The sequence below is a fragment of the Myxocyprinus asiaticus genome, chromosome 23 (assembly GCF_019703515.2).
Source record: "Myxocyprinus asiaticus isolate MX2 ecotype Aquarium Trade chromosome 23, UBuf_Myxa_2, whole genome shotgun sequence".
NCBI classification, from domain to species: Eukaryota; Metazoa; Chordata; class Actinopteri; order Cypriniformes; family Catostomidae; genus Myxocyprinus; species Myxocyprinus asiaticus.
In genome coordinates, this window is record NC_059366.1 from 12691651 (window position 1) to 12717457 (window position 25807).

At 40.3% G+C, this 25807-nt stretch overlaps 1 protein-coding gene across 1 annotated transcript in view; it reads left to right on the plus strand.

Annotated features, from left to right (window-relative positions):
- The first annotated feature begins 4288 nt into the window (after positions 1 to 4288).
- The window catches only part of prkceb (protein kinase C, epsilon b), a 222967-nt gene continuing 201448 nt past the window's right edge, over positions 4289 to 25807 (plus strand). Inside the window, exon 1 of the mRNA XM_051651187.1 lies at positions 4289 to 4862. Coding sequence (XP_051507147.1) covers positions 4515 to 4862 — 348 coding nt within the window. The 5' untranslated portion in view covers positions 4289 to 4514. The remainder of the gene's footprint in view (positions 4863 to 25807) is intronic.

A 25807-nucleotide genomic window follows, 5' to 3' on the forward strand; every position in this document is an offset into this window, starting at 1 on the left:
CAGAGGAAGACACAAGTATACATTAGGGTGTATAGGACAAGGTATATAAATGTATAGGGTGCTTTTTGTCAGACTAGAGACATGAGGATTTGCAAATGTTTTAATATGGGGCATGCATGTTACAAACCTTAAACAAACAAACAAACAAAACCCATCCATGCACAAGACTAAATGTGCCATGTTATATATGATTCTTGTCATGGAGTTTAAGTTTGTTCAGAATGGCCTTTCATGTGTTTATTTATGTCCAAACAAAGAAGCATTGTCCATGAGGTCTGATTTCTGCAACTGGCAGTTGCCGACAGTGATTTGTACTGCACCAAGTATGAACATAGATGCTGGCATTTTGGGGGTGGAATGAAGTAAGCTTTAATACCCCCAACAAGCCCTAAATGCCTGCTTCTATTCTTGCTACACAGAGCCTACACACTCATAAACCCTGCACTATCAATATCTCAAAGGGGCATTCATTTTCCTCCTACTGGTGATGTCATCATTTGGAGTCACACCACATGCTAGACTCATGTGAGGCTATATAGAGTAAGCCAGAACATCTTTGACTAATATCATTGGAGGCTGAGAATCAGCCTCAGGGAAATGTCCCGATGTCTAAACAAAATAACCATTCATCCTCTAGCAGACATCACTCATCTCATTATTGTGGCTGAAACAAAAGTACACAGAGCTCAAAGAGAAATTTTAGTGTAAGCGCTGGATGCATCAGATGGAGAGCTTTCATTTGCATATTTATAAAGACTGTGCCCTATTTATTAATTTTGCACTTCAATGGTTCTAAAATTTAGATGCTGATGCTTTGTAAATAACAGTTTTCACATTAATTAGTATGAACTAGTATTCATAAAAGTAGATAGAAAGATGGATGGATGCCTAAGTGTAGTTATATTTGCAAATTCGTGAGGAAAATTAAAAGATGAGCCACAGGTTCCTAAAATGCTGGGTTATAATATAAGGTTGAGAAATAATAAGTCTTCATGGAATTATTTGTGGTGATGTTTTAGTTATGATTATGTTTTTATTATTATTATTATTGTCAATACAAAGATTTTGTCTTGTTACTTTTTACAGTATAAAGAACTAGGATCATGGCACTACATACAAATGTATCTATTCTTTGTCTTAGTTATCTTATCTTTATACATTCTGCATTTGATTTGTTTACAATCTGATATATTTATGAATTAATTGGTTCATCAGTCAAGCTACCTAAATACTGTCAGAAAAGGTTAATGGGATAGTTCACCCAAAAATGAAAATTCTCTCATCATTTACTCACCTTATGCCATCCCAGATGTGTATGACTTTCTTTCTTCTGCAGAACATAAATGAAGATTTTTAGAAGAATTTCTCAGCTCTTTGGGTCCATTCAATGCAAGTGAATGAGTACCAAAATTTTGAAGCTCCAAAAACCACACAAGTCAGCATAAAAGTAATCCATAAGACTCCAGTGGTTAAATCAATGTCTCCAGAAGCGATTTGATCGGTGTCGGTGAGAAAAAGATCAATATTTAAGTCCATTTTTACTACAAATTCTCCTCCCTGCTCAGTCAGCCTGCACTTTAACTTTCACATTGTTCTTGTGTTTTGGTGATTCACATTCTTCATGCATACGCCCCCTACAGATCAGGGGAAGAATTTATAGCAAAAATTGACTTAAATATTGATCTGTTTCTCACCCTCACCTGTAATATCACTTCAGAAGATATGGATTTAACCACTGGAGTCATATGGATTACTTTTATGCTTCCTTTATGTGATTTTTGGAGCTTCCAAGTTCTGGTCACCATTCACTTGCATTGTAAGGAGCTGAAATATTCTTCTAAAAATCTTAATTAGTGTTCTGCAGAAGAAAGAAAGTCATACACATCTGGGATGGCATGAGGGTGAGTAAATGATGAGATAACGTTCATTTTTGGGTGAACTATCCCTTTAATGTGTAGGTACCTTTTTGTTCCCAGAAAAAAAAAAGTATGTACCCCAAACGAGTTATAAACTCTAACCCCTGTATCACCCCAGTGACGGCCCTTTTACAGTTAAGTACTTCTATTTTTTTTCTTAGAGTGAAGGATGCTGACAATTAAGATGGAAAAACGATATGAGGCAAGTCCTGTGATGACAAAGACTTTTATCAAGACACTGCCATCTACTGGATTTAAAGATCTTTACTGAATATTAAAAAGTTGTTCCAGTAAAAAAAGATAACATGCTCCTCAGTTTTAGTTCACATTTTATGATCTCCCTAAACAATGTTTAGCACTATGATTTTTTCTCAAGCAAAAAAGGAAACAGGTTGGCCAATGTGTAATATGAGTTTAAGAAATTGTACAGTATATGGTTTTATAAATGCCATTCTTGGCACACTGGCATTTAAAAAGAATGAAACAACAGTGGTAAGTACACATACTTTATACATTATTTAACACATTTACAAGGCATAAATTGTTTTTAATCATAAAGCACAATCTTTAAAGCCTGATGCCTGATTGTGGGCTGTAATAAAAATTCCATCCACAAGATGGTGCGATTGCTTGGCTAATGATGTTGAGAAGGTGAAGTTCAATATGTACCCACTGTATAAAATGTAGTTACATTGTAAAGTATAAAGGTATGTTACACTATATATATATATATATATATATATATATATATATATATATATATATATATATATATATATATATAATCATTTTTAACATTTACGCATTTAAATTTCATAACAAATTGAATAAAATGTATGTTTAATGTAATGTAGTGTAATGTTTAATAAAATAAAATTAATACAAATTAAAATTTAAATATTTTTATTTTATTTTATTAAATATACTCAATTCAATCTGATATGAAAATGAAATGCACAAATATAATAATAATTATTATTATTATGTTTGTGTATATAGTGACAATAAATAAATATTGTAATTAAACATCTGGTGTTAAACTACTTTCAGATCTGAAAAGTATAAAGTATAAGTATAATTTAAACAGTATATAAAAACCCTCCCTCAGACTTTTGCACATCTGATGCCAATGCAGTTGATACAGCACTGGAGTTCTTCGCAGCATTGTATCATAAACATCTATAGTGACATCCATGCATAAAGAAAGAAAAGAAAAATAAGAGAAAAAAAAGAAAGGACAAAAGATAAGAAGCACTATGCACAAATGCTGCTACAGAATAAGCTTAATGTAACGTTACTAAACGGGGCATTCTATACAGTTTTGTTCAAATAATCACTAATGACATAAAATAACTGGTAACACTTTACAATAAGATTCCACTTGTTAACATTAGTTACCATGAATTAACAATGAACAATACTTTTACAGCATTTATTATAATTTCAACATATATTACACTTTTAAAATCAAGAGTTGTATTTGTTAACATTAGTTAATGCACTATGAACTAATAAAGAACAACAGTATTTTTATTAATGATCATTAACTAAGATTAATTAATGCTGTAACAATAGATTATATTGTTAATTGATTGTTCATGATACCTAATGCATTAACTAATGTTAACGAATGGAACCTTATTATAAAGAGTTACCAATAATTTAAGAAAAACAAATCATGAACAAATTACATCCGGTGTTAGTTACATTCTTTAGGCAGTCTGTTTGGTCGTCTGCATTGTATAACTTGGGCAGAGTACAATTATTCACAATTTATATTCACATTCACAGTTCATCTGTGAAACAGCCCTGTGAGTATGATGCTTGACCACAGCGTGCAGCAGCAGCAGCAGCAGCGGGTCCATGGGCGCTCCAGTGCCCCACACACACTCCGCCGTCTCCGCTCTCACTAACTGACGTGTTTTGCGCATTTCCTGCAGCAGCCTTCAGAGTCGGGAGAAAAAGAGGCAGGTCTGCAGGAAACCGTGTACCGATGGACAGAAACAAATTAGGATCCTGGGAGAAGCAAGAGAGTGAGGAACTCTTGTAAACATCCAGATCTGTCCGCGACCATTCTCCTTTCTGGAGCGAATCAGAAAGACGCTTTGAGGGGATAACTTTCCACCAAGTGCGCAGAGGAAGACTGGCTGGGTTTGTGATCATCTCCAGCCAGCCAGAGGAGGAACAGGAGACCCTGTGGTGATCCAGCAGATATTTAAGGCACGTTTTGAGGTGTGGAATGCTGGTTGAGTATCTGCTAATACATTGTAAATGGCCATTTTCTCTCCAAATTGTATCGCTCGGTGTCGCCAGGGGTGTTGGACAGCTTCAATATCACATGTAGGGTGTTCGTAGATCAAATCAATTCTGTCTGGACCTTCTGAGAAGAAGAAGAAGAAGAAGAAGAAGAAGAAAAAAAAAAAACATTTAAATACATATCAACGAGGAAGGGCATTTACCGTTATTTCATAAGGAGAAACACTACTAGACACATACCAGTAGTGGACCGTGAGATACACCAGTTGAATAATTATCCAGGGGCTGAAGTGGAATATTATTGTCACAAAAGCTCTCGAAAGTGGCTGACACTGTAACGCCATGGTGGTTTTTAACGGTCTGCTGAAGATTAAGATCTGCGAGGCTTTGGATCTGAAGCCCACAGCCTGGTCTGTGAGGCACGCCGTCGGCCCCAAGACGCAGACCTTTCTGCTGGACACGTACATCGCCCTCAACGTGGATGATTTTCGCGTGGGTCAGACCTCGACCAAGCAGAAGACCAACAGTCCCGCCTGGCACGACGAGTTTGTGACGGAGGTGCGCGACGGCCGAAAGATTGAGCTGTCGGTGTTTCACGATGCGCCGATTGGCTACGATGACTTTGTGGCCAACTGCACCATTCAGTTTGAGGAATTGCTGCAGAACGGCAGCAAACACTTCGAGGACTGGGTAAAAGTGTCATTTTATGGGTATTTTATTTTAGCCAGGGTAAACAACCTCAATGCCTCAACCTCAAAACCTCAGATTTTAATTATGAAGGATAGTTCCGGATGCTGATTGGACAATAGCCGTGATTTATTAATGATAAAGCACAGCTATGACCTCTTCACCAAGCAACTGTTTGTATCACTGCGCAGCTCCAGTAGCTGATCTATATTCTTGTTGCATAGCAGCGTTCCTGTTTAACTGAGGGACTATATATTCTAATGAATGGAGGGAATTTCATGAATCTACAAAAACATTTAAAAAAACAAACATCTTAGGCTAATAAACTTGTGCGTCCTTAAAGGGATCATTAACCCCAAAATAAAAATGATCTCATTATTAACTCACCCTCATGCCATCCCAGATGTATAACTGTGTGTATGACTAACTTTCTTCTGCAGAACACACATTAAGACATTTAGAAGAATATTTCAGCTCTGTAGGTCCATAAAATGCTGTGACCAGAACTTAGAATGTCCAAAAAGGACATAAAGGCAACATAAAAGTAACCCATACGACTCCAGTGTTTCAATCCATGTCTTCTGAAGTGATATGATAGGTGTGGGTGAGAAACAGATCAATATTTAAGTTCTTTTTAACTATAGATCTACACTTTCACTTCCACATTCTGGTGTGGAAGTGACTTTCACTTTCACATTCAGCCATCTACTGGCTGGTAAAATGTGGAGAGTTATAGTAAAAAAAGGACTTATCTGTTTCTCACCATCACCCATCATATTATCCCAGAAGACATGGATTAAACCACTAGAATCATATGGATTACTTTTATGCTGTCTTTATTTCCTTTTTGGACCTTCTAAATTCTGGTAACCATTCACTTGCATTGTATGAACCTACAGAGCTGAAATATTCTTCTAAAAATCTTAATTTGTGTTCAGCAGAAGAAAGAAAGTCATACACATCTAGGATGGCATGAGGGTGAGTAAATGATGAGAGAATTTTCATTTTTGGGTGAACTATCCCTTTAAAGGGACAAAGACTGATACTGTACTTCTTTTGTTACTCACTCAGTAGAACTATTGACTGAGGACTGAACTCAAGACATTTGGATAAGGCAGCCAGGATACTAATATTTTTAGTTTGTGGGCTTTAGAAGGGTCTGTCTGCATCATGCAAGACTACTACAAGACACGCCCACTACAAGTTATGCCCCCTTCGAATAACCAGTGAAATGCTAAAGCCTTGGAACAGTTGGATGTCACATTCATACACTGTGTTTGTTGTGTTTATTTGAGTCCTGCAGCAACCCTACACCTATCTTGACCTAGACTGTTTTCTAGTTCTGGTCTTCATAAGAAGCAGTTTAAAAACTGCCAAAACGAGCAATCCAGACCGAGAACAACAACCATTTTAAGTGTTAGTTGGAGTAAAAATTAGATCAGGCTAAACTTCTGCAATTGTTGGCTGCCATAACAACTCAAATTTGTAATAATTTCAATGTAACTAACCTCAGGCCGTCGCTTCATGTCATCTACTCACTCTTTAAAGGAATATTCTGGGTTCAATACAAGTGAAGCTCAGTTGACAGTATTTGTGTCATAGTAATGATTACCACAAAAATTTATTTTGACTTTTCTTAAAAAAACAAAACAAAACAAACTACAACAACAACAAAAGATGCAAAAATAGAGGTTACAGTGAGGCACTTACAATAGAAGTGAATGGGGCCAATGTTTGGAGGGTTTAATGGCAGAAATGTGAAGTTTATAATTCTATAAAAGCACTTACAATAATTCTTCTGTTAAAACTCGAACTGTAAGATTGTTTAAATAGTTGTTTTTACAGTCGTTTTAGGGTTTACAGCGTTATGTCGTCATGGCAACAAAGTTTTAAAATTGGACATAACTACTCAAAAAAGGTTAGTAAGTGATTTTATCACATTAAAATTATGTTAACATGGATATTGTTTACATCTTGTGGTTAAACTTTTAAAAAAAGTGAGCATTTTAACGTTTACAGATTGGCACCATTCACTTACATTGTAACCCAGATTTTTGCTTTTTTTAAAGAAAAGGAGGGACGAGTCAAAATTATTTGTTGTGGTAATCAACATTATGCCACAAATGCTGTCGACTGAGTTTAACTTGTATTGAGCCCAGAATATTCCTTTAAACTTTGACGAGTGAGGCACTGTCAAAAGACAGCCGTAGCAAATCTGTAGAGTATCGGTACTATGGAGACACATGTTTATTTGGCAATTTGTACAGATGTAATATGCTAAACATTACATTACTGTATCTGCTAAAAATATATGCCAATGTGAGTAAGAGCACTGAAGACCGGAAAATGAATACAGACTTCCAAATCGTGAAACTTCCACTTTCAGGAAAAAAATGGATATTGGAAACATAGTCACGGCTGATAAGGCTCGTTGGAAGGCCCAACACAAAGCGGAGTGCCTGCAACCCTTTCAGTCGTGACGATATTTACAATGTTTGCACAGCCTGAAGTTCCTTAATGCTTTTATAATACATTTACCACATATTATCTAATTATAATGGAAACATTTGTTCATTCAAAAGTTTTTTTTTATTTTTTTTAATTTATTTTTTTTAAGTAAAATCATTAAATGGCATCCTTCTGCTAGAAGATATTGTCCCTGACAGTGAACAGTAAACAAAACATTGCTCTTTAACAAGAATGACGGTCAGCTATGGGTGCTGCCAAAGTCTCTTTAAAGGCAAGTCAGTCCACTTGGCGGCCATCTTTGAAATGCTCACTGTCAGGCTGGTCCAGTTAATGCGCATGTGCTTTATAGTGAATAAAGCAGGGCTATTGACTCATCAGCATCCAGGACTGGAACTATTTGTTTGATAAAAAAGCAGTAAGGCACTTGAGGCTGTGACATATTGTGAACATAGCACGACCTCTTGTACCTTATTGCTTAAATATACACATTATTCACCCACCCACCAATAATGACACAATCTACTGCAGTGACAACACATATCTTCCCCTTGAATTTTTTTGACACCATTGGCGTATTGTGCAAGCAGCAGGTGTGTATATTGCTTTCCTCTTTCTCTGATGCCACCTACATCATTGCTACTGCAAAGGCCTCAGATGAATGCTCAGATAACTCAGGTTGCATAGAAACAGTTTGCTGCCTGTCATAAATATTTCTGCAGCTGTAAAGAGTCATGCAGCCATCATTAATGCAGACATATGAAATCCTGTTTGCAAATGGAAAGGCAGGACAGACTTGTATGTCTCATTTAGATATTTATAGGGAGAACAGGGCAGCATTTGTAAATCTGATATTTGGGAACTGGAAAAACTACATTTGTGTGCATAGCAAGTAAACTCACACATACACTGTAAACACATTTTTCAGTCATCTCAGAATCTGTGCTTTAATGCTTTAATGTGCTTAAAGTTTTAATGATCCTTTTCTGGAAACACTTTTAAATGAACCATCACCAAAAGATCCACTAGTTGCCATGTAAAACCAGTTTATGGGAGTAGCGGCATTATAACTGAAATTTAGAGTAGCGATTAGAATATTTAGAAATGTTTATAGTATATATGATTCCCCTGCCCCCCAATTTTTTCAAATTGTTCATACACCCTTGAATTTGGATTTGATTGTCACTGTGATTGTAACTCGATGGTAGGCACCAATCAAGCATCAGCTTTCGTATACTGGCTGCCTTATCCAGATGTCTTGAGTTCAGTCCTCAGTCAATAGTTCTACTGAGTGAGTATCAAAAGAAGTGGAGTATCAGTCTTTGTACCTTTAAAGGAATAGTTCACCAAAATGTTTTAATTTTCTCATCATTTACTCACCCTCATGCCATCCCAGATGTCTATGACATTCATTCTTCTGCTGAACACAAACAAAGATTTTTAGAAGAATATTTCAGCTCTGTAGGTCCATACAATGCAAGTAAATGGTAACAAAAGGTAACCATTTACTGGTCAAAGCTGGAGATTTATAGGAAAAAAAGGACTTAAATATTTATATGTTTCTCATATCACTTCTAAAGACATGTATTTAACCACTGGAACCTTATGGATTATTTTTATGCTGCCTTTATGTCCTTTTTGGAGCTTCAAAGTTCTGGCCACCATTCACTTGCATTGTATGGACCTTCAGAGCTGAGATATTCTTCTAAAAATCTTCATTTGTGTTCTGCAGCAGAAAGAAAGTCATACACATCTGGGATGGCATGAAGGTGAGTAAATGATGAGAGAATTTTAATTTTGGGGTGAACTATGCCTTTAAGGCACCTAATATGGCAGGTGTGCAGTGTGTGACAAAGTGCAGCTGCAGACACTGTGTGGCCTTGGAAGCTGCTCGGCTCTTTTTAGTATAAGACAGACAAAAATCTGAATTATTAAAATGCCATTATCAGTACTGTTGTGATATTGAGAAGCACTGTGTCCATGCAATCGGCTCTCTTTATGTTGCCATCTCATATTGGATTGGCACACGATTGGTCCCCATTATTAAAGTCAGAGAGCCTTATAGTTTTTCTCTGTGGAGAAGTGGGCCGTCCTGATTTGACCTATATACACAAACACATGGAGTCACATACTGTTTATACAGAGAAGTTGCCTGAAAAGGATATGGGTCCATTAGTTGAATGAGATGTGAACATGAAATATATAAACAGATATACGGATAGATACTGTGTTAACAGGGTATGTGAATGACATGGTAGATTGAAATCTTCATATGTTCCATTTTAAGTGGCATCAGCCTTTTCTTACCCTTTTCCCTTTCTCACTCTCTCTTTCCTACTCAAGCTCTGTTTCAAAACCTAGTGAGCTACCTTGGTGTCTACCATCTACCTTAGGGGTCTCAAACTCAAATGACCTGGGTGCCCAAATAGTGTTATCTATTGAGGGTCAGTTGAGCAGTTACAACTAATTCAAATGTTTTTACAACCATGACTTTCAACTACAGTATATACTGTTATTGGTGTTGTTATACAGTTAGCATAAAACTTAGCACATACATATACCCACATTTTTTTGTCGGATGAGAGCACACTGGATTGATTGTTGGTCTCACTAGTATGCTTTAAAAAAGAGAAAGAATGAGTGACATTTAAGGCCAAACCTAAAAGCATTAAGTAAAAAATGATTTGCCGGCATGTTTAAGGGAAAAATTATTAACACTTGAGGGGCCAAATGAAATATATACTGTATATTGTTGCTCATAATTAGCATGCAGGCTTGTAGTTTGGACCGCTGGTCTACATAGACAGTGGCTTTCTAAAGCAGCATTCTAACAGAAATGGAGCAACCATAAGTGCCACACAAATAGAAGTTTGAAAGACTCCACTAAATTACTTTCAATAGAGTTTGACATTAGCATGATGCTAAGCTAACACTAGGATACTCTAATAAGCACAAAACAAACAGCAATAAATAGCACACACATATTGTGCTTTTTTCACATTTAACTTTTAAACTAATTAAATTATCTTTATCAATACTGATTGAATTGAATTGATTACTTAATCGAATTAAACATAAGTATATTTATAAGCAGCATTTCTCTCTACTCATCTGCCATCTTGGATTAAGGTTTTCACTGAGCTCGCAGTGCATTCTGGAGTTGCTTTCTCCATGCATTCAAAATTTGGTGAAAACCAGGTATTAAAATATATAAAAATTTTGCTGCCTACCTTTTGGAACAGCCTTTGTATGTGGAGCGTGCCTATGATGCCATAAAATGCGGTCTAGCTTGGCAGCTCATTAGACATTGGAACAGAACTTCTGTCTTTCTTTCCGTTTCTATGTCAGTCACCTCTTTCTTTCTCCACCCCTTCCACCTCAAACCCTTTTTGGAAACTTTTACTGCTGTTTGGTGAAGACAGGCCTATATTTAATTCATTGACTGCATACATGTGTAATGATGAAAGTCCTGTTGGTCAACTACATACATCTTTTCACATAGTTTATTCAATGTTTTTGAGGAACCAAGTGATTTCCCTTTTTTTTATTTTTTTTTTATTTATTTTTTTACACATTAAAATCTGATGGCTTCCTAGGTAGAGCTCACAACGTAAATCCTGTTTGCTGTTGCTACATTAGGTAATGCCATGGCTCCTGTCAGTCTCGAGAGACTATAGGTCTGCACCATGAGGTTCTTGAGTGCAGTGTCTTCAGTGGCTGTAAAGTCCTACTCGGGAATGGCAGACTCTACTGCTACGACCGCATCTCAAGGCTGTATCTGCTGGAATGGTCGTCTTGTTTTTCCGGCATTGATGCCTTTCTTCAGCTGCCTGTCTCAACTTGGTTTTACCCCTGTGGAGCGCTCTGGCTAGTTCTTGTCTCCACAGGTCTCTGTCGCTGGCTAGCTCCTTCCACCTTTCAGCATTCAGGCCAAATGTTTTAAAGTCACGATTGCACACGTCTCTGAAGTGGAGGTGAGGTCGTCCTGTCGCACACTTCCCCTTGGCCAGCTCCCAGTACAGCAGGCCTTTTGGGATCCTTCCATCCTGCATGCGATGCACATGGACTAGCCAGCGGTGTCGGCTCTGCTGGAGAATTGTGTAGAGGCTAGTGCAGTGTGCGTGGGCAAGGACCTCGTTGTTTGTTATTCGACCGGTCCACTTGATGGTGAGCATGTGGCGCAGGAAACACATTTGAAGCGCATTAAGCCTCTTTTCCTGTCTTGTGTAGAGCATCCATGACTTACTGTCATATAACAGGGTGCTGAGGACACAGGCTCTGTAGACTGCCACTTTGGTGGTAACTGTCAGCTTGTTGTTTTCCCATACCTGCTTTGTCAGCCTGGACATTGTTGTTGATGCTCTGCCAATGTACCTGTTATCTCTGTGTCCAAGCTCAGGTCATACATAGCAGTTGAGCCAAGGTATGTGAATTTGTGAACCACCTCTAGTTCTTGGATTTTCATTGTGATTGATGGGGGATCCTCCACACCTTATCCCATCAGCTGTGTTTTCTTCAGACTGATGGTCAGGCTGAAATCTTGGCAGGCACGAGAGAAGCTGTCCATGAGGTGCTGAAGTTGCTCCTCATCATGGGATACAAGGGCAGCATCATCTGCGTACAGCATGTCTCTGAGAAGCATCATGCGAATTTTGGTCTTCGTTTTAAGCCGAGACAGACTGAACAACTTTCCATCTGATCGTGTGTGGAGGTAAATTCTGTGTTGTTGTCAAAGGCATGCTTTAGCATTACTACAAAGATGATGCAGAACGAAGTAGGGGTGAGTACACAGCCTTGTTTGACTCCACTGTTGATGCTGAAGGCTTCTGATTAAGAGCCATCGAATTGAACAATGCCCTTCATGTCTGTTTGGAATGACTTAATCAGACTGAGCAGCTTTCGTGGGCAGCCGATCCTTGCAAGGACTTTGAAGAGGCCATCTCGGCTCATAAGGTCAAAGGCCTTGGTTAGGTCAATGAAGGCAATGTACAGTTTGAAGGGAGAAAATCATGTCTATTGTAGAGCGTTCTGGCCTAAACACTTACTGTGATTCAGGGTTGACTCTGTCAGCTAGCCTTTTTAGTCTATTCAGGATTATCCTAGCAAAGACTTTGCCGACGATGCTTAACAACGATATGCCTCTGTAATTGTTACAGTTGCTTCGGTCTCCCTTATTTTTGTACAAGGTGACTATGTTGCAGTCTTTTATATCTTGAGGTATGGCTCCTTCCTCGCAGCATTGACAGAGCAGTTTGTGCAGGTGACTCAGGAGAATGCCATTTCCGCATTTAGTTACCTCTGGTGGAATTCCGTCGAGCCCTGGTGCTTTGTGGGAAGGCAAGTTGTCTATGGATTTGTTCAGCTCATCCAAGGTTGGTAGTTCATCAAGCTGTTCCATGACAGGCAGAGGTTTGATGGTTTTCAGTGCGGAATCAGAGATCACGTTGGCTGTGCTGTACAACTCAGAGTAATGCTCTACCATCTACCATGCACTAGCCTCTACACAATTCTCCAGCAGAGCCAATGTCATTGGTGTGTGAGTGTGTGCATGAATGGGTGAATGAGTCACAGTGTAAAGCACTTTGGAACCGCTTTTGACCCTGCTGCATATGAGGGAGTGGTCCATGTTTCAATCAGCACTTTGGGAGGAGTGTGTGCTGAGGACATTCCTCAGGTGGTAGCATTTTGTGATGATCAAGTCCAGTTGGTGCCAGTGCTTAGAGCTACGGTGCTTCCAGGATACTTTGCGTTATAATTAGGTCTGAAAGAAGGAATTGGTGATGTGTAGTTCAAAGAGTTTGCACAGATTGAGTAGGCATTGCCCATTTTCGTTCATGCTGCCAATTCCATGTCGACCAAGGCAGCTAGGCCAGGAGGCATGATCGGCACAGACTCTGGCATAGAAGTCACCAAGCAGCAGCAGTTGTTCCTGTTTTGGAATTCTGTTGATGGCTGTCTGCAATTGGTCATGGAACTCATCCTTTGCCTCTTGCAAGGAGTAGAGAATAGGAGCATAAGTGCTGATGAGGTGGACAGGCCCGTCACTAGTGTGAAGTTTTAGGGATGATATCCCTAAAGTGAGTTCTTGACTGCAAAGCCAACACCATGTTCTCTGCTGCCGAATGCACCCTTTCCCCACCAGAAGAAAGTGTTGTCCTTTTCTCATAAGGTGCCAGATTCCGCCAAGCAAGTTTCCTGCAGGGCAGTGATATCCACTTGCAGTGTAAGCAGTTTGTTGTTTATCACTGCTGTCTTGCGGGTGTTGCTCACCTCTTGGAGATCCACTGATAATCCGGTGGTCATGGTCTGTACATTCCAGCATCCAATATTGAGAACTTGTCTCTTCTTATTTTTCTTGTGTTGTTTGTCTGGTGCCAGGTTCCAATCTGCTGGTTGGGCTATAGCCTGAAGCCCCATGCACCCAATGAGGCAGGTGGACCATGGCAGGACAGCACCTTATTGGCTGGGAGCTGCCCAGCTTAAGGCGGGTGGTAGCTGTCCAGTGAAGTGTGTTTGCTCCTCCCACCATTGAAAAAAGCCCCTGGTGCCATGCTCCACACCAGTCAAGCTTGGCTTATAACCAGTAACTGCTGATTTCCTGTGTTGTGCCGTAGCGGTCGAGCGACACTGAATTGTCCTCTCCATGGCGCAGGCCTGGGCAGTATTTTGGGTGGCAGGCTGTTGCCCATGCAGCAGTTCTTCCCTCTCTACTCCACCGATGTAACCCAATGGAAAGGCAAAAGCCAGTACAGCTTGACACCGGTGTTGTCGCAAGAGTTGCCAGAACCATGTTAATGTGTTAATGGACTGCCTTAGGGACTCCGTCTCTGGATTTGTCCTCAGAGTTTACCGAAGCCTTTCCCAGGAATGGGTATAGGCGCAAGGCAGTGGAGGTTTTTAGTCACAGTGTTTCTTCTCCTAGATAGATTACCAGTCAAGGTTGACGAGCCACATCTGCCCAAAGCAACTGGTTTTAAGGTGCCAGTAGTCCGCCTTTCGCCCCTTCTCCTGTCAGTATGAACAGTGTCGCCGGAATCTGACAGGAGGTGGACTTGGTGGTCAGAGGCTGTTTGAGGCGCACATTTGTAAGAGTATTTTATAGGTAATGGGAGCTTATCTCCATTTCCACCCTCAGGCTATGACAACCTTGACAGTGTAAATAAGTCATCCAAGTGTCCTCAGAGATTCCTGAAAGAGCGTGTCTGTTTTGGTCACAGATTTTGTTCACACTGCACCCAGTTCCAATTCGTCCAGATCCATTAGTTCAGACAATATTATCAATATCCATGTGGATGATAACTACTTCAGTTGCTCAAGTAATGACTTAAGCATCAGCACAATGCCACAATACTTTTTTTTTTACTTTCTCTTGAGGCAAGACTACAGCATCGGAGACATTACTGTATTTTTACACATTTCACATGCATACTGTATGTGTCCGAAACCACTCACTAATTCAGTATTCACTAAATCAAATTTCATAAAGTTCACTATATGAGGAATATGTTAGTGAAAATGAGTAAATGTGGATACTACTGCTCATTGTGTATGATGTTACATACTTGTGTCCCAAATGAAAAAAAAAAAAAAAACTACTTTAAACCCATCCTGATCTCATAGAACAACGTTACTCCAGTCTCTGACATTAAGCAAAATTATTTTTACGTGACTCGTACATATCGTGTCAATTTCCTGGTGAAATAAATACTAGAGGCACTAAAACAAGAATTACTTTTATTTCCTTTCACACAAATCACGAGTAAAAGGGCAGATTATCAGTTCATGAACACTTACTGTTCACCCTGTTCCTCACACAGTGCTATCTTTATACCCATTTAATGTAGTGCATGACTTTTAAGGCGATACATTTTAACATTTGCTTTACATTATTAACTACATTTATAAGCTTAAGAATCGCTATGTGAGTGTCATAAAAGCAACACAAAATGGCGTGGTTGCTTCAGCAATTGTGTTTTTCCTCTCGCATTTGGACAGTTTCAGCATTATGGATGTGATATTTGCAGTGAAACTGCAATGTGAACTTTAACTTCACATATAAAATACTAATTACCAGTAAATCGAAAAATTTGTTAGTATAATCATAAACCCCTGCAGATAGGGTCCAGATATCAGAAAAATTTCAGACTAAACTAGTTTTAATTTTTTTTACAGTTTAGATTGGGAAGTCGGGCATGACAAAAATGGATATGAGTTTTTGGGAGACCATAAATTCTGTAAAAACTGGATTGCACAATCTAAAAATAATAATAGCCACAGAATGTGAAAGGGTTGGCACTCCTAAGAATGAGCAATGTTTCATTTTGACTTGTTGTTTTCACATTAAAGAGGAAAAACAGGCATTACAGACGTGACAAGTTGTGAAACTTGCATGATGAGGGAAAACCACCCAAAACACTTTGAAACCTGCAGACATTGACCTCTGAGACATCGGTATGGTATCTATCAAGGCTACATGATTGATTGAATTAAGTTTGAAATAGCGACATGGCCTTGCGCTATTACTAAACCGCAAAAGGCTGCGTTATAAAATATAGTCTGCATTGACCTCTTCAGTCAGCACTGCATGAGCAAGTGGTGCCCTCTAGCGGGTGTGTGCGGCACACACTGAACAGCAGCAATATCAGATGATATTTTATTATCACATTCCAATTCAAATCAAAAGTTTGTCTAAATGATTGCTTACTTAATGTTGGCTATAGATGCAGTAAACACATCACAGATGTAAAAGTATGTGTAACTGTCACATCCTGTGGCAGATTTAGGCATGGGCGACATCTTGTCGGTCAACAACTTTGGGGGCGTTCTCATTTACAATCAGCACCACCACCCCCCCTGTCAACAACTTTGGGGGTGTGTTGAAGCGGGTTTCGCACAGGGCGCCATACAAGCTAGAACTGCTACTGGTCACATCCGTAATGCATTATTATGGGTTTTATTATTTTATTTTAAAGAAAAAAAGGAGACCATTCGCTTATCATATCTTACATCAGTTTCAGTTAGCTTTGTACAGAAAGTATCAACATATTTGAATGAATATTGTTTGAGTGATTTAAATTTAACCAACGTTACAGAGGTGACACAGCACTGAAACGCAGCTACATCATAAATATGACGCTTATAACTTCAAAAAGTAGCACTGTTATAACAAAGTGACTGTATATATTTTTCAGACATTCCCTTGTCTTTCTGGAAAACATTCCAGTTATGTTAATTATTGTTAACATAAAGTGAAAATATAGAGTCCTTTCACCCCTCTTTGCAACCATGAAAAATGGCTGGTTGAAAATGCTATTTTAGAAGTGGGGCACACCTCATGCGAGGTGGATAAACAATGCAATTTCCTAAATAAATTAATTTAAAAAAAATCTTAAATTAAACATAGAGCTAAATAAACAAATTTAATTGAGTTTTGTTCCTTTGCATAAAACGTTATATTTCCAAGGCATGTTTAACATTTCGCATTTGCTTTTTATGACCCTATCGGTTAGGCTTAGGTTTAAGTAGGGAGGTCAGATTTGTTTATTTAAAACTTGATTGAGCATTAACAAAACCTAATTTGTTTGGAAGAGAAAGGGCTCTTTAAACTCAATCTGACCATTCAGATTAAAATTTTTTTTTTTTTTTTTTTTTTTTTTTTTTTTTTTTGCTAGACTACAAACATCTACAGTAAACAGAGTCAGGTACTGTATGCCAAAAAATCAGATTTTTCTGCCTGTCTGAACAAAGCCTTGGTGTGTGTTTGTCAAGATAGCAAGAGAAATCGAGAGCATCTGTCTGTGGTACAGATGTGCACAGAGGAGGGCTTTGGTGTGACACATGGGTAGCATTGCGTAACTTGGGAGCAATTTGTGTGAACGTGTTTTAGTGTGAGTAGGTTGTAAAGGTTTGGTCAGAACTACGAGAAACACTTAGTCACAAATTTCCCACGATCCCCATACATAAACACGCCTCTTTCACAAAGAACAACCCTCCTAGATCATGCCTGCACTTGCACACTGTAGGTCTGTCCTGTTCTAAAGGGTATGTCAGTGTTATGTTGTTCATCTCAGGCAGGTCTTCACAGGAGCTTTTCATCTCCATTTGCTCTGTGCGAGAGCACCATTGGTGGGGCCAGTTGGAGGTGTGAAGGCCGAAGTCTGCTGGCTATGTAAACTTCAGAATGAGTATGAGGTTGGGCTAAATACACACTCCCCCCATTGTCTGTCTGCTGTGTCCTTTCTCTACTCTTAGGTCCCTCAAACCAAACCAGATCACCCCTGTTCCACAATGGGGTATCCAGGCACTGGGTGAAAACTCTCCCCATCTTCCATTGGTTGTACAAAGAAGTAGTCCTGCAGTGTCCCAAGCACACACCATTGGTCAAGCCAATCTTGCTGTTTCAGACTGGTTTGGATGCTCGAACAAACAGTGCAATGTTTTGACAGCGCCACAGTGTTACACTTTTATGTAAAATCAACCTACACATGGCTTAATTATATTTGACTCTGCATTTTAATCTGGGATTCTAGAAAGAATTTTGGCATTTTTGGCATTTTGTCACACTATATGGGAATAGTTTTCACAATGGAAACCGCATTGAACAGCTATATTGTAGGCTTTTTTACACCTGTTAAGCTTTAGGGAGCATTACAGCGTTTTCTTATTCATCATCTTCATGGTCTGAGATCGGAGGTTTCAAGTAGGAGTCAACCAGTACGTTTTTTTCAGGGCTGTTACCGATAACAATTATTAGTAATCAAGGAGACTAATAACCGATATTTAGGTATACATATATATTTGTACCGATATACATTTGCGGTAAAAATGAAAATTTTAATGTCAAAATTTACACTAACACAAACTCCAACACAAAACATCCTTTAAATGCCTATGAACATCTGTTTAATGAAATACTGCAAAACAGAACATTTTAATATTATCTGTTGAAAAATACTGGAAAACAACATATTAACATTATTTTTTCAAAAATAAAGTGGAGGGAGCTCCTAGCAGCATTTCTTTTGAACTGAAACTTTAAATACAGTATATACAAATTAATGAACTAAAGCAGCTCATAACAGAATTGTATGTATTAACATGTGATAACAGATGCGAATCAATGTTATTGGAATTGACACTCTTCACGTAGCTTGCTGGCTAACCTGTTTAGTCAAGTGAAAAAAGGGCAACAGGATTTTATTCACAATGGAGGAGAAAGATTTAACGCTATCAAAGTTGACGTTATGTTTTCTAAACCTCCTAACTTTGGTTAGCTAGCTACCACTATCAATGCCATCATTAGCTATAACATGTAAAAAAAAAAAAAAACTCATACAGGCAAGGTCTTTGTTAAATCAGTCCTTGTCTCTGCTGCCCATCTTTATTGCTTCTCACTGTTTTCTCTGCTACGGTGTACTGTCGTTAAAATAACCAAGTCTGCAGCTCTACTATGCGGCGCGGGCCGGGGGAGAGAGGCAATGTGTGCGGAGCGCGAAAGGGCATAAATGTAGTGTCTTCGGTGCTAAAGAAAAATATTCAAAGATATAGCGCTGAAAGATCTGTGCTATCTATGCCCCGGAGCACTTGTTGTGTACACAGCTTGGTTGTTTTGTCACGCTGCTTATCTAAAGTGTAGAAACGGGAGATGGGGCAACTGATGTCATGATGTCTCGTGGTCCGGATGGAAGAAATCCATGGTTCGCTAATTGGTGAGTGCTGGCATAGAGTATTGTTATGTTTATTGCAACTCCAGTATCTGCATTCTTACCTTTGAAAACAGCTTGTCCTCTCAGTGATTCATCTTTCTCTTGCTGCTTTCCTCTTTCCCACCTCTCCCCCACGAATACAGAGTACAGTGTTGATTGGCCGATTATTCGTGACATACTGCATAACCAATCCGATAATACTGTGGGTGGAACATTGAGCCAGACTACAAGCAGTAACATTTCAGATAGAGGGGGTGGCATCAGAGCCAACGGAGCACATTTTAAAATTGATCAGCAATCAGTTCAGACAAAATAGCAATTCTGATAATTAGAACAATTATGAATATCGGATCCGATCATCGGCCAGGCCGTTAGGTTCAAGTAGGAATATCCCACATCCGACTTTGAATGGGATGCAGCAACAGTCTTTAAAGAGGTTTATTCCTTAAAGTCCAGTTTCTCAAAACAGCATACTATTAAACTGGCTGTTCAACTACAGGTCTGTACACTAGTACACTTGCTACCTTTAAGCCCCGTTCACATTGTCAGTGATTTTGTCGCTAGATGTTGCTAGTCTCAGTACTCTGTGTCGCTAGTGGCCGTTCCTGCTGCTGTCGCTCTAATGTTATTGGTTGGCTGCACAACTGGCCATAGCTTTAGAAAATCTGATCACAGATGAGCTAGATTGCTAGTAAAACAAATATATCATTCTTATTTGACAAGGAATCATTTGTTTTGCCTCTAACAATGAACATTGTGCAGGGGAGAGTGTTTTTATATAAACTAGTGGTGTGCTCAATGCATCCTATCATGAACAAGATGAACAATCTATTAATGTATGACTTAAACTCACTCACAATGTTGACAATTTCTGATACATTAATCAACTTGTTAAGAAATCACAAATCATTTCTTGCCGTTAAAAATGAGCATTCTGGATGGGAAAGTGTTATAAACTGCAGCAATACTGAATGCATTATATCAACACAAAGATTGATCTTTCAGTGTTTGATTCAAACTCACTCAGAATGTCAACAATTTTGACATGGTTTTCCACACATCATTGTTTTATCATATCCATGTAAGTGATTACAGAAGCATGATGACAACAATAACTCCTCCTTCTTTCCTGCACTCAGCTCCATTATCTCTCACAGGAGACAGATGATGTGAGCGCCACTGTTTTTTCTCATTGGCTGTCACTGCGCGATTTCGCTCTGCATTTGCATAAAGTTAAACTTTTCTCAACTTTGTCTCATCTCTTGACATGCCCACATCTTGTTGCCATTGGTTGCTGTCGATAATGTTGCTGGAAGTCGCCAGCTCTCGTTGAAAATCAGTGGTCTCCTGACCTATCCATCGACAACATTGCTGACAATGTGAACGGGCTTTAGTCGATGCTTGTACAATCCTAGTATTTGCATATTGAATTGTAAAGACCATTTGCAATGCAATGATGGCATAATTTTCTGTTTGATTTTGAATGCTGAACATCTATTAGTATAAGTGATAGTGTGGATGATAGGTGTAAACAAATAGGTGTAGCAAATGTAATGTTTTAAAATGTAAACATATTAGTGTGAACGTGGTCTGAATGGGAGATTTTCAAACTGTATGTTTATAGCACTTCAAGCTGAATTAATTGCAGGAGAATTAATCAATAAAAAATTAATTGCAGAAAAATATTTTGGAGTAGAATTAAAAGAAGAGGACAGTGCACATTTTGCAAGCACTGTAATAGCACATAAAGTTCACAATTCACCTTGATTCTAATCTTAGTATTGGCTAGACACTTGAGAACATGGGTGGGCTGACTCAGGTAGTCACTTGCTATTTTTTCCAAGTAAAATAGAAGATATGTTTGGATTGAAGCCAAACATCTTTCCCACTGAGGCAGATTAAATGGCTTGTCATCTCAGACAGGTTCAGCACAGGTATAAAAAACCTCTCCATTTAATGAGACCATTGTTGTCAACTGAACAAGTGTGTCCTTATTCATGTTTTACATGAATTAGCAGAAGATATACATCGCATGGGGTTAGCCTTACAGGGAACAGCCACATGCGGAGCACCTACCCCAGAACAGGGCTCTTAGTTAGCATGTGTACTGGGCTGGCAGCGAGTCTCTCCGAAAACTCGACTGCCACAGGGCTCGGAGGAAGTCAACCAGGGAACATAGTTTGTGAACACTACTGGGAATTAATGGAGCACATCTTCAGCTCAGAGGAGGTGAAAGGCACTATGTGCAAGCGATACACCCGGCCGGCTATCCCAGGCTTATCCGCTTGTATTGCGTGCCACTACCTGGGACGAAACTGGCTCCACCCGGAGGTTGTAGAACCTTGCAAAGGTGTTGGGTGTTGCCCAGCCCGCTGCTCTGCAAATGTCTTTTAGAGAGGTACCCTTGGCCAGGGCCCAGGAGGCCGTTACACCCCAGGTAGAATGGGCTCGTAGCCCTACCGGGGGCGGCACATCCTGGACGTGATATGCCATAGCTATGGCGTCAATGAGCCAGTGGGTGATCCTCTGCTTGGAGACAGCTCTTCCTTTCCGCTGTGCACCAAAGCAGACAAAGAGCTGCTCAGAGATCCTAAAGCTCTGTGTGCGATCCAAATAGATGCGTAAAGCGCGCACCGGACACAGCAACGACAGGGCTGTGTCTGCCTCCTCCTTGGGCAGCACTCACAGGTTTACCATCTGGTCCCTAAAAGGGGTCGTGGGAACCTTGGGCACGTAGCCCGGTCGGGGTCTCAAGATCATGTGAGAGTAGCCCGGACCGAACTCCAGGCAGGTTTCACTGACAGAGAACGCTTGCAGGTCTCCTACCCTCTTGATGGAAGTGAGCGCAGTCAGGAGGGCAGTCTTCAAAGAGAGTGCCTTAAGCTCAGCTGACTGCAAAGGCTCAAAGGGGGCTCTCTGTAGACCCTGAAGAACTACAGAGAGGTCCCATGAGGGAACGAGGCGCGGTCTGGAGGGGTTCAGCCTCCTGGCACCTCTCAGGAACCCGATGATCAGGTCGTGCTTCCCTAAGGACTTACCGCCCACTGTGTCGTGGTGTGCTGCTATAGCAGCAACGTACACCTTCAAGGTGGAAGGGGACAGCCACCCTTCCAACCTCTCCTGCAGGAAGGAAAGCACCGATCGGACTGCGCATCTCTGGGGGTCTTCCCGTCGGGAAGAACACCACTTAGCGAACAGACGCCACTTAAAGGCATACAGGCGCCTCATAGAGGGGGCCCTAGCCTGAGTGATCGTGTCTGCCACTGCGGGTGGTAGACCGCTTAGGTCTTCTGTGTCCCGTCCAGGGGCCAGACATGGAGATTCCAGAGGTCTGGTCGTGGGTGCCAGATGGTGCTCCGTCCCTGAGAAAGAAGGTCCTTCCTCAGGGGAATTCGCCGGGGTTGCTGTCGCGAGGAGTGTGAGGTCCGAGAACCACGTCTGGGTGGGCCAATAGGGTGCTACCAGGATGACCTGCTCCTCCTCCTCCCTGACCTTGCACAGAGTCTGTGCAAGTAGGCTCACTGGGGGAAACGCATATTTGCGTAGGCCAGGAGGCCAGCTGTGTGCCAGCGTGTCTATGCCGAGGGGTGCCTCGGTCAGGGCGTACCAGAGCGGGCAGTGGGAGGATTCTTGGGAGGTGAACAGGTCTACATGTGCCTGTCCGAAATGACTCCAAATCAGCTGGACCACCTGAGGGTGGAGTCTCCACTCTCCCCTGAGGGTAACCTGCCGTGACAGCGTGTCCGCTCTAGTGTTGAGGTCGCCCGGGATGTGAGTGGCTTGCAGCGACTTGAAGTGTTTTTTTCTCATTGGCTGTCACTGCGCGATTTCGCTCTGCATTTGCATAAATTGAAACTTTTCTCAACTTTGTCTCATCTCTTGACACGCCCACATCCTGTTGCCATTGGTTGCTGTCGATAATGTCGCTGGAAGTCGCCAGCTCTCGTTGAAAATCAGTGGTCTCCTGTCCTATCCATCGACAACATCGCTGACAATGTGAACGGGCTTTAGTCGATGCTTGTACAATCCTAGTATTTGCATATTGAATTGTAAAGACCATTCGCAATGCAATGATAGCATAATTTTCTGTTTGATTTTGAATGCTGAACATCTATTAGTATAAGTGAGACCACATCCACAGTGCTGTAATGGAGAGTGTTTTTGAAGCGCTTCTCTTTCAATGGAGGAAAACGCCATTCTAGTGTGGATGATAGGTGTAAACAAATAGGTGTAGCAAATGTAATGTTTTAAAATGTAAACATATTAGTGTGAACATGGTCTGAATGGGAGATTTTCAAACTGTATGTTTATAGCACTTCAAGCTGAATTAATTGCAGGAAAATTAATCAATAAAAAATTAATTGCAGGAAAATATTTTGGAGTAGAATTAAAAGAAGAGGACAGTGCACACTTTGCAAGCACTGTAATAGCACATAAAGTTCACACTTTACCTTGATTCTAATCTTAGTATTGGCTAGACACTTGAGAATGTGGGTGGGCTGACTCAGGTAGTCACTTGCTATTTTTTCCAAGTAAAATAGAAGATATGTTTGGATTGAAGCCAAACGTCTTTCCCACTGAGGCAGATTAAATGGCTTGTCATCTCAGACAGGTTCAGCACAGGTATAAAACACCTCTCCATTTAATGAGACCATTGTTGTCAACTGAACAAGTGTGTCCTTATTCATGTTTTACATACACAATCTACAGGGTTACGCAATCTACCTACACAAGCCACTGAATGTGACTGTGAATATTCCTGAACTACAACCCCAATTCCGAAAAAGTTGGGACAGTATAAAAAATGCTAATAAAAACAGAAGTAGTGATTTGTAAATTATATTCACCCTTTGCTATATTGAAAACACTACAACTACACATTACATGATGTTTTACCTTGTAAAATTTCATTGTTGTTTTTTTTTATGTATAGTAATTTCAAATCAGATGATTGCAACACGCTCCAAAGAAGTTGAGATGGGCAATTTAAGACTAATAACAATTTGACAAGTTGAAATAACAAGGCAATGTGAAACAGTAGATGTTAAACAGGTGAGGCAATTGTGTCATAGTATATAAGGAGCCTCCAAAAACAGCCTAGTCCTTCAAGAGCAAGGATCATTCGAGACTTGTCAATTCGCCAGCAGATGCTTCAGCAAATAATCCAGCACTTTGAGAACAATGTTCCCAAAGACAAATTGGAAGGATTTTGTGCATTTCACCCTCTACAGTGCACAATATATTTAAAAGATTCAAGTAATCTGGTCAAATCTTGGTGCGTAAAGGGCAAGAAAAAAACATTTCTGAATGCGTGTGGTCTCAGATCCCTCAGATATCACTGTTTTAAAAAACATCATTCATCTGTAATGGATATCATGAACATGGGCTTAGGATAACTTTAGTAAACCTTTGTTAGTTAACACCATTCACCACTGCATCCACAGATGTAAGTTTTACTATGCAAAGCAGAAGCCCTACATCAACACTGTCCAGAAGCGCTGCCAAATTCTCTGGGCTTGGTCTCATCTTAGATGGAAATTAGAACAGTGTAACTGTGTTTTTTGGTCTGATGAGTCCACATTTCAAAAAGTTTTTAAAAAACACAGCCATTGTGTTCTCCGTGCCAAAGAGGAAAAGGACCATCCAAGCTGTTATCAGCGTCAGGTCCAAAAGCCAGTGTCTGTATGGGCCAGGGGTGTGTCAGTGCCCATGGCATGGGTAACTCGCACATCTCTGAGGGCACCATTAATGCAGACAGATATGTACAAATTTTGGAGCAGCATATACTGCCATCCAGCACTGTCTTTTCAAGGGACGTCCCGGCATTTTCAGCAGGAAAACTTCAAACCACATACTGCGCGAATAAACAAAGAGTGTGGGTGCTAGATTGGCCTGTCTGCTGTCCTGACCATCTCCAATTGAGAATGTGTAGTGCATTATGAAGTGCACAATATGGCAATGAAGACCCCGTACAATTATGCAGCTGAAGACCTGCATAATGGATGAATGGGGGAAAATTCCACTTTCTAAACTTAACAAACTTGTGTCTTCAGTGCCCAAATGCTTAATAAGTTTTATTAGAAAAAAGGTGTTGTTTCACATTGGTAAACTCTTGGCTGTCCCAACTTTTTAGGAGTGTGTTGCAATCATCTGATTTGAAATTACTGTACATTAAAAAAACAAAACAAAAAAACAAGGAAATTCACAAGGAAAAACGTCCTGGTTACTTGCGTAACCTCCATTCCCTGATGGAGGGAATGAGATGTTGTGTTGATGTAGTGACACTAGGGGTCACTCTTGGGAGCCCGAAACACCTCTGGTCTTTGATAAAAGGCCAATGAAAATTGGCAAGTGGTATTTGCATGCCACTCCCCCGGACATACAGGTATAAAGGGAGCTAGTATGCAACCACTCATTCAGGTTTTATGCTGAGGAGCCGAGACAAGGTCCGGCCATTTCAGCGGGTAGTTCAGCATTGTGGCAGGAGGGACACAATGTCTCGTTCCCTCCATCAGGGAACGGAGGTTATGCAAGTAACCAGGATGTTCCCTGTCTGTCACTCACTCAACGTTGTGTCGATGTAGTGACACTAGGGGTCCCTATACAAAACGCCACAACTGGCTGAACTGTGTTACGTGAACTGGCAGTGTGTGACGGGCAGACGACTGTGTGCCTCATAGCCAGTACCCCAGGCCGACACGTAACCTCCCCCAACATAGTTATGAGTGCCGAATGGCCCTTTGGGGACAAGTCGACTACCCAAAAGATAGAGACAGG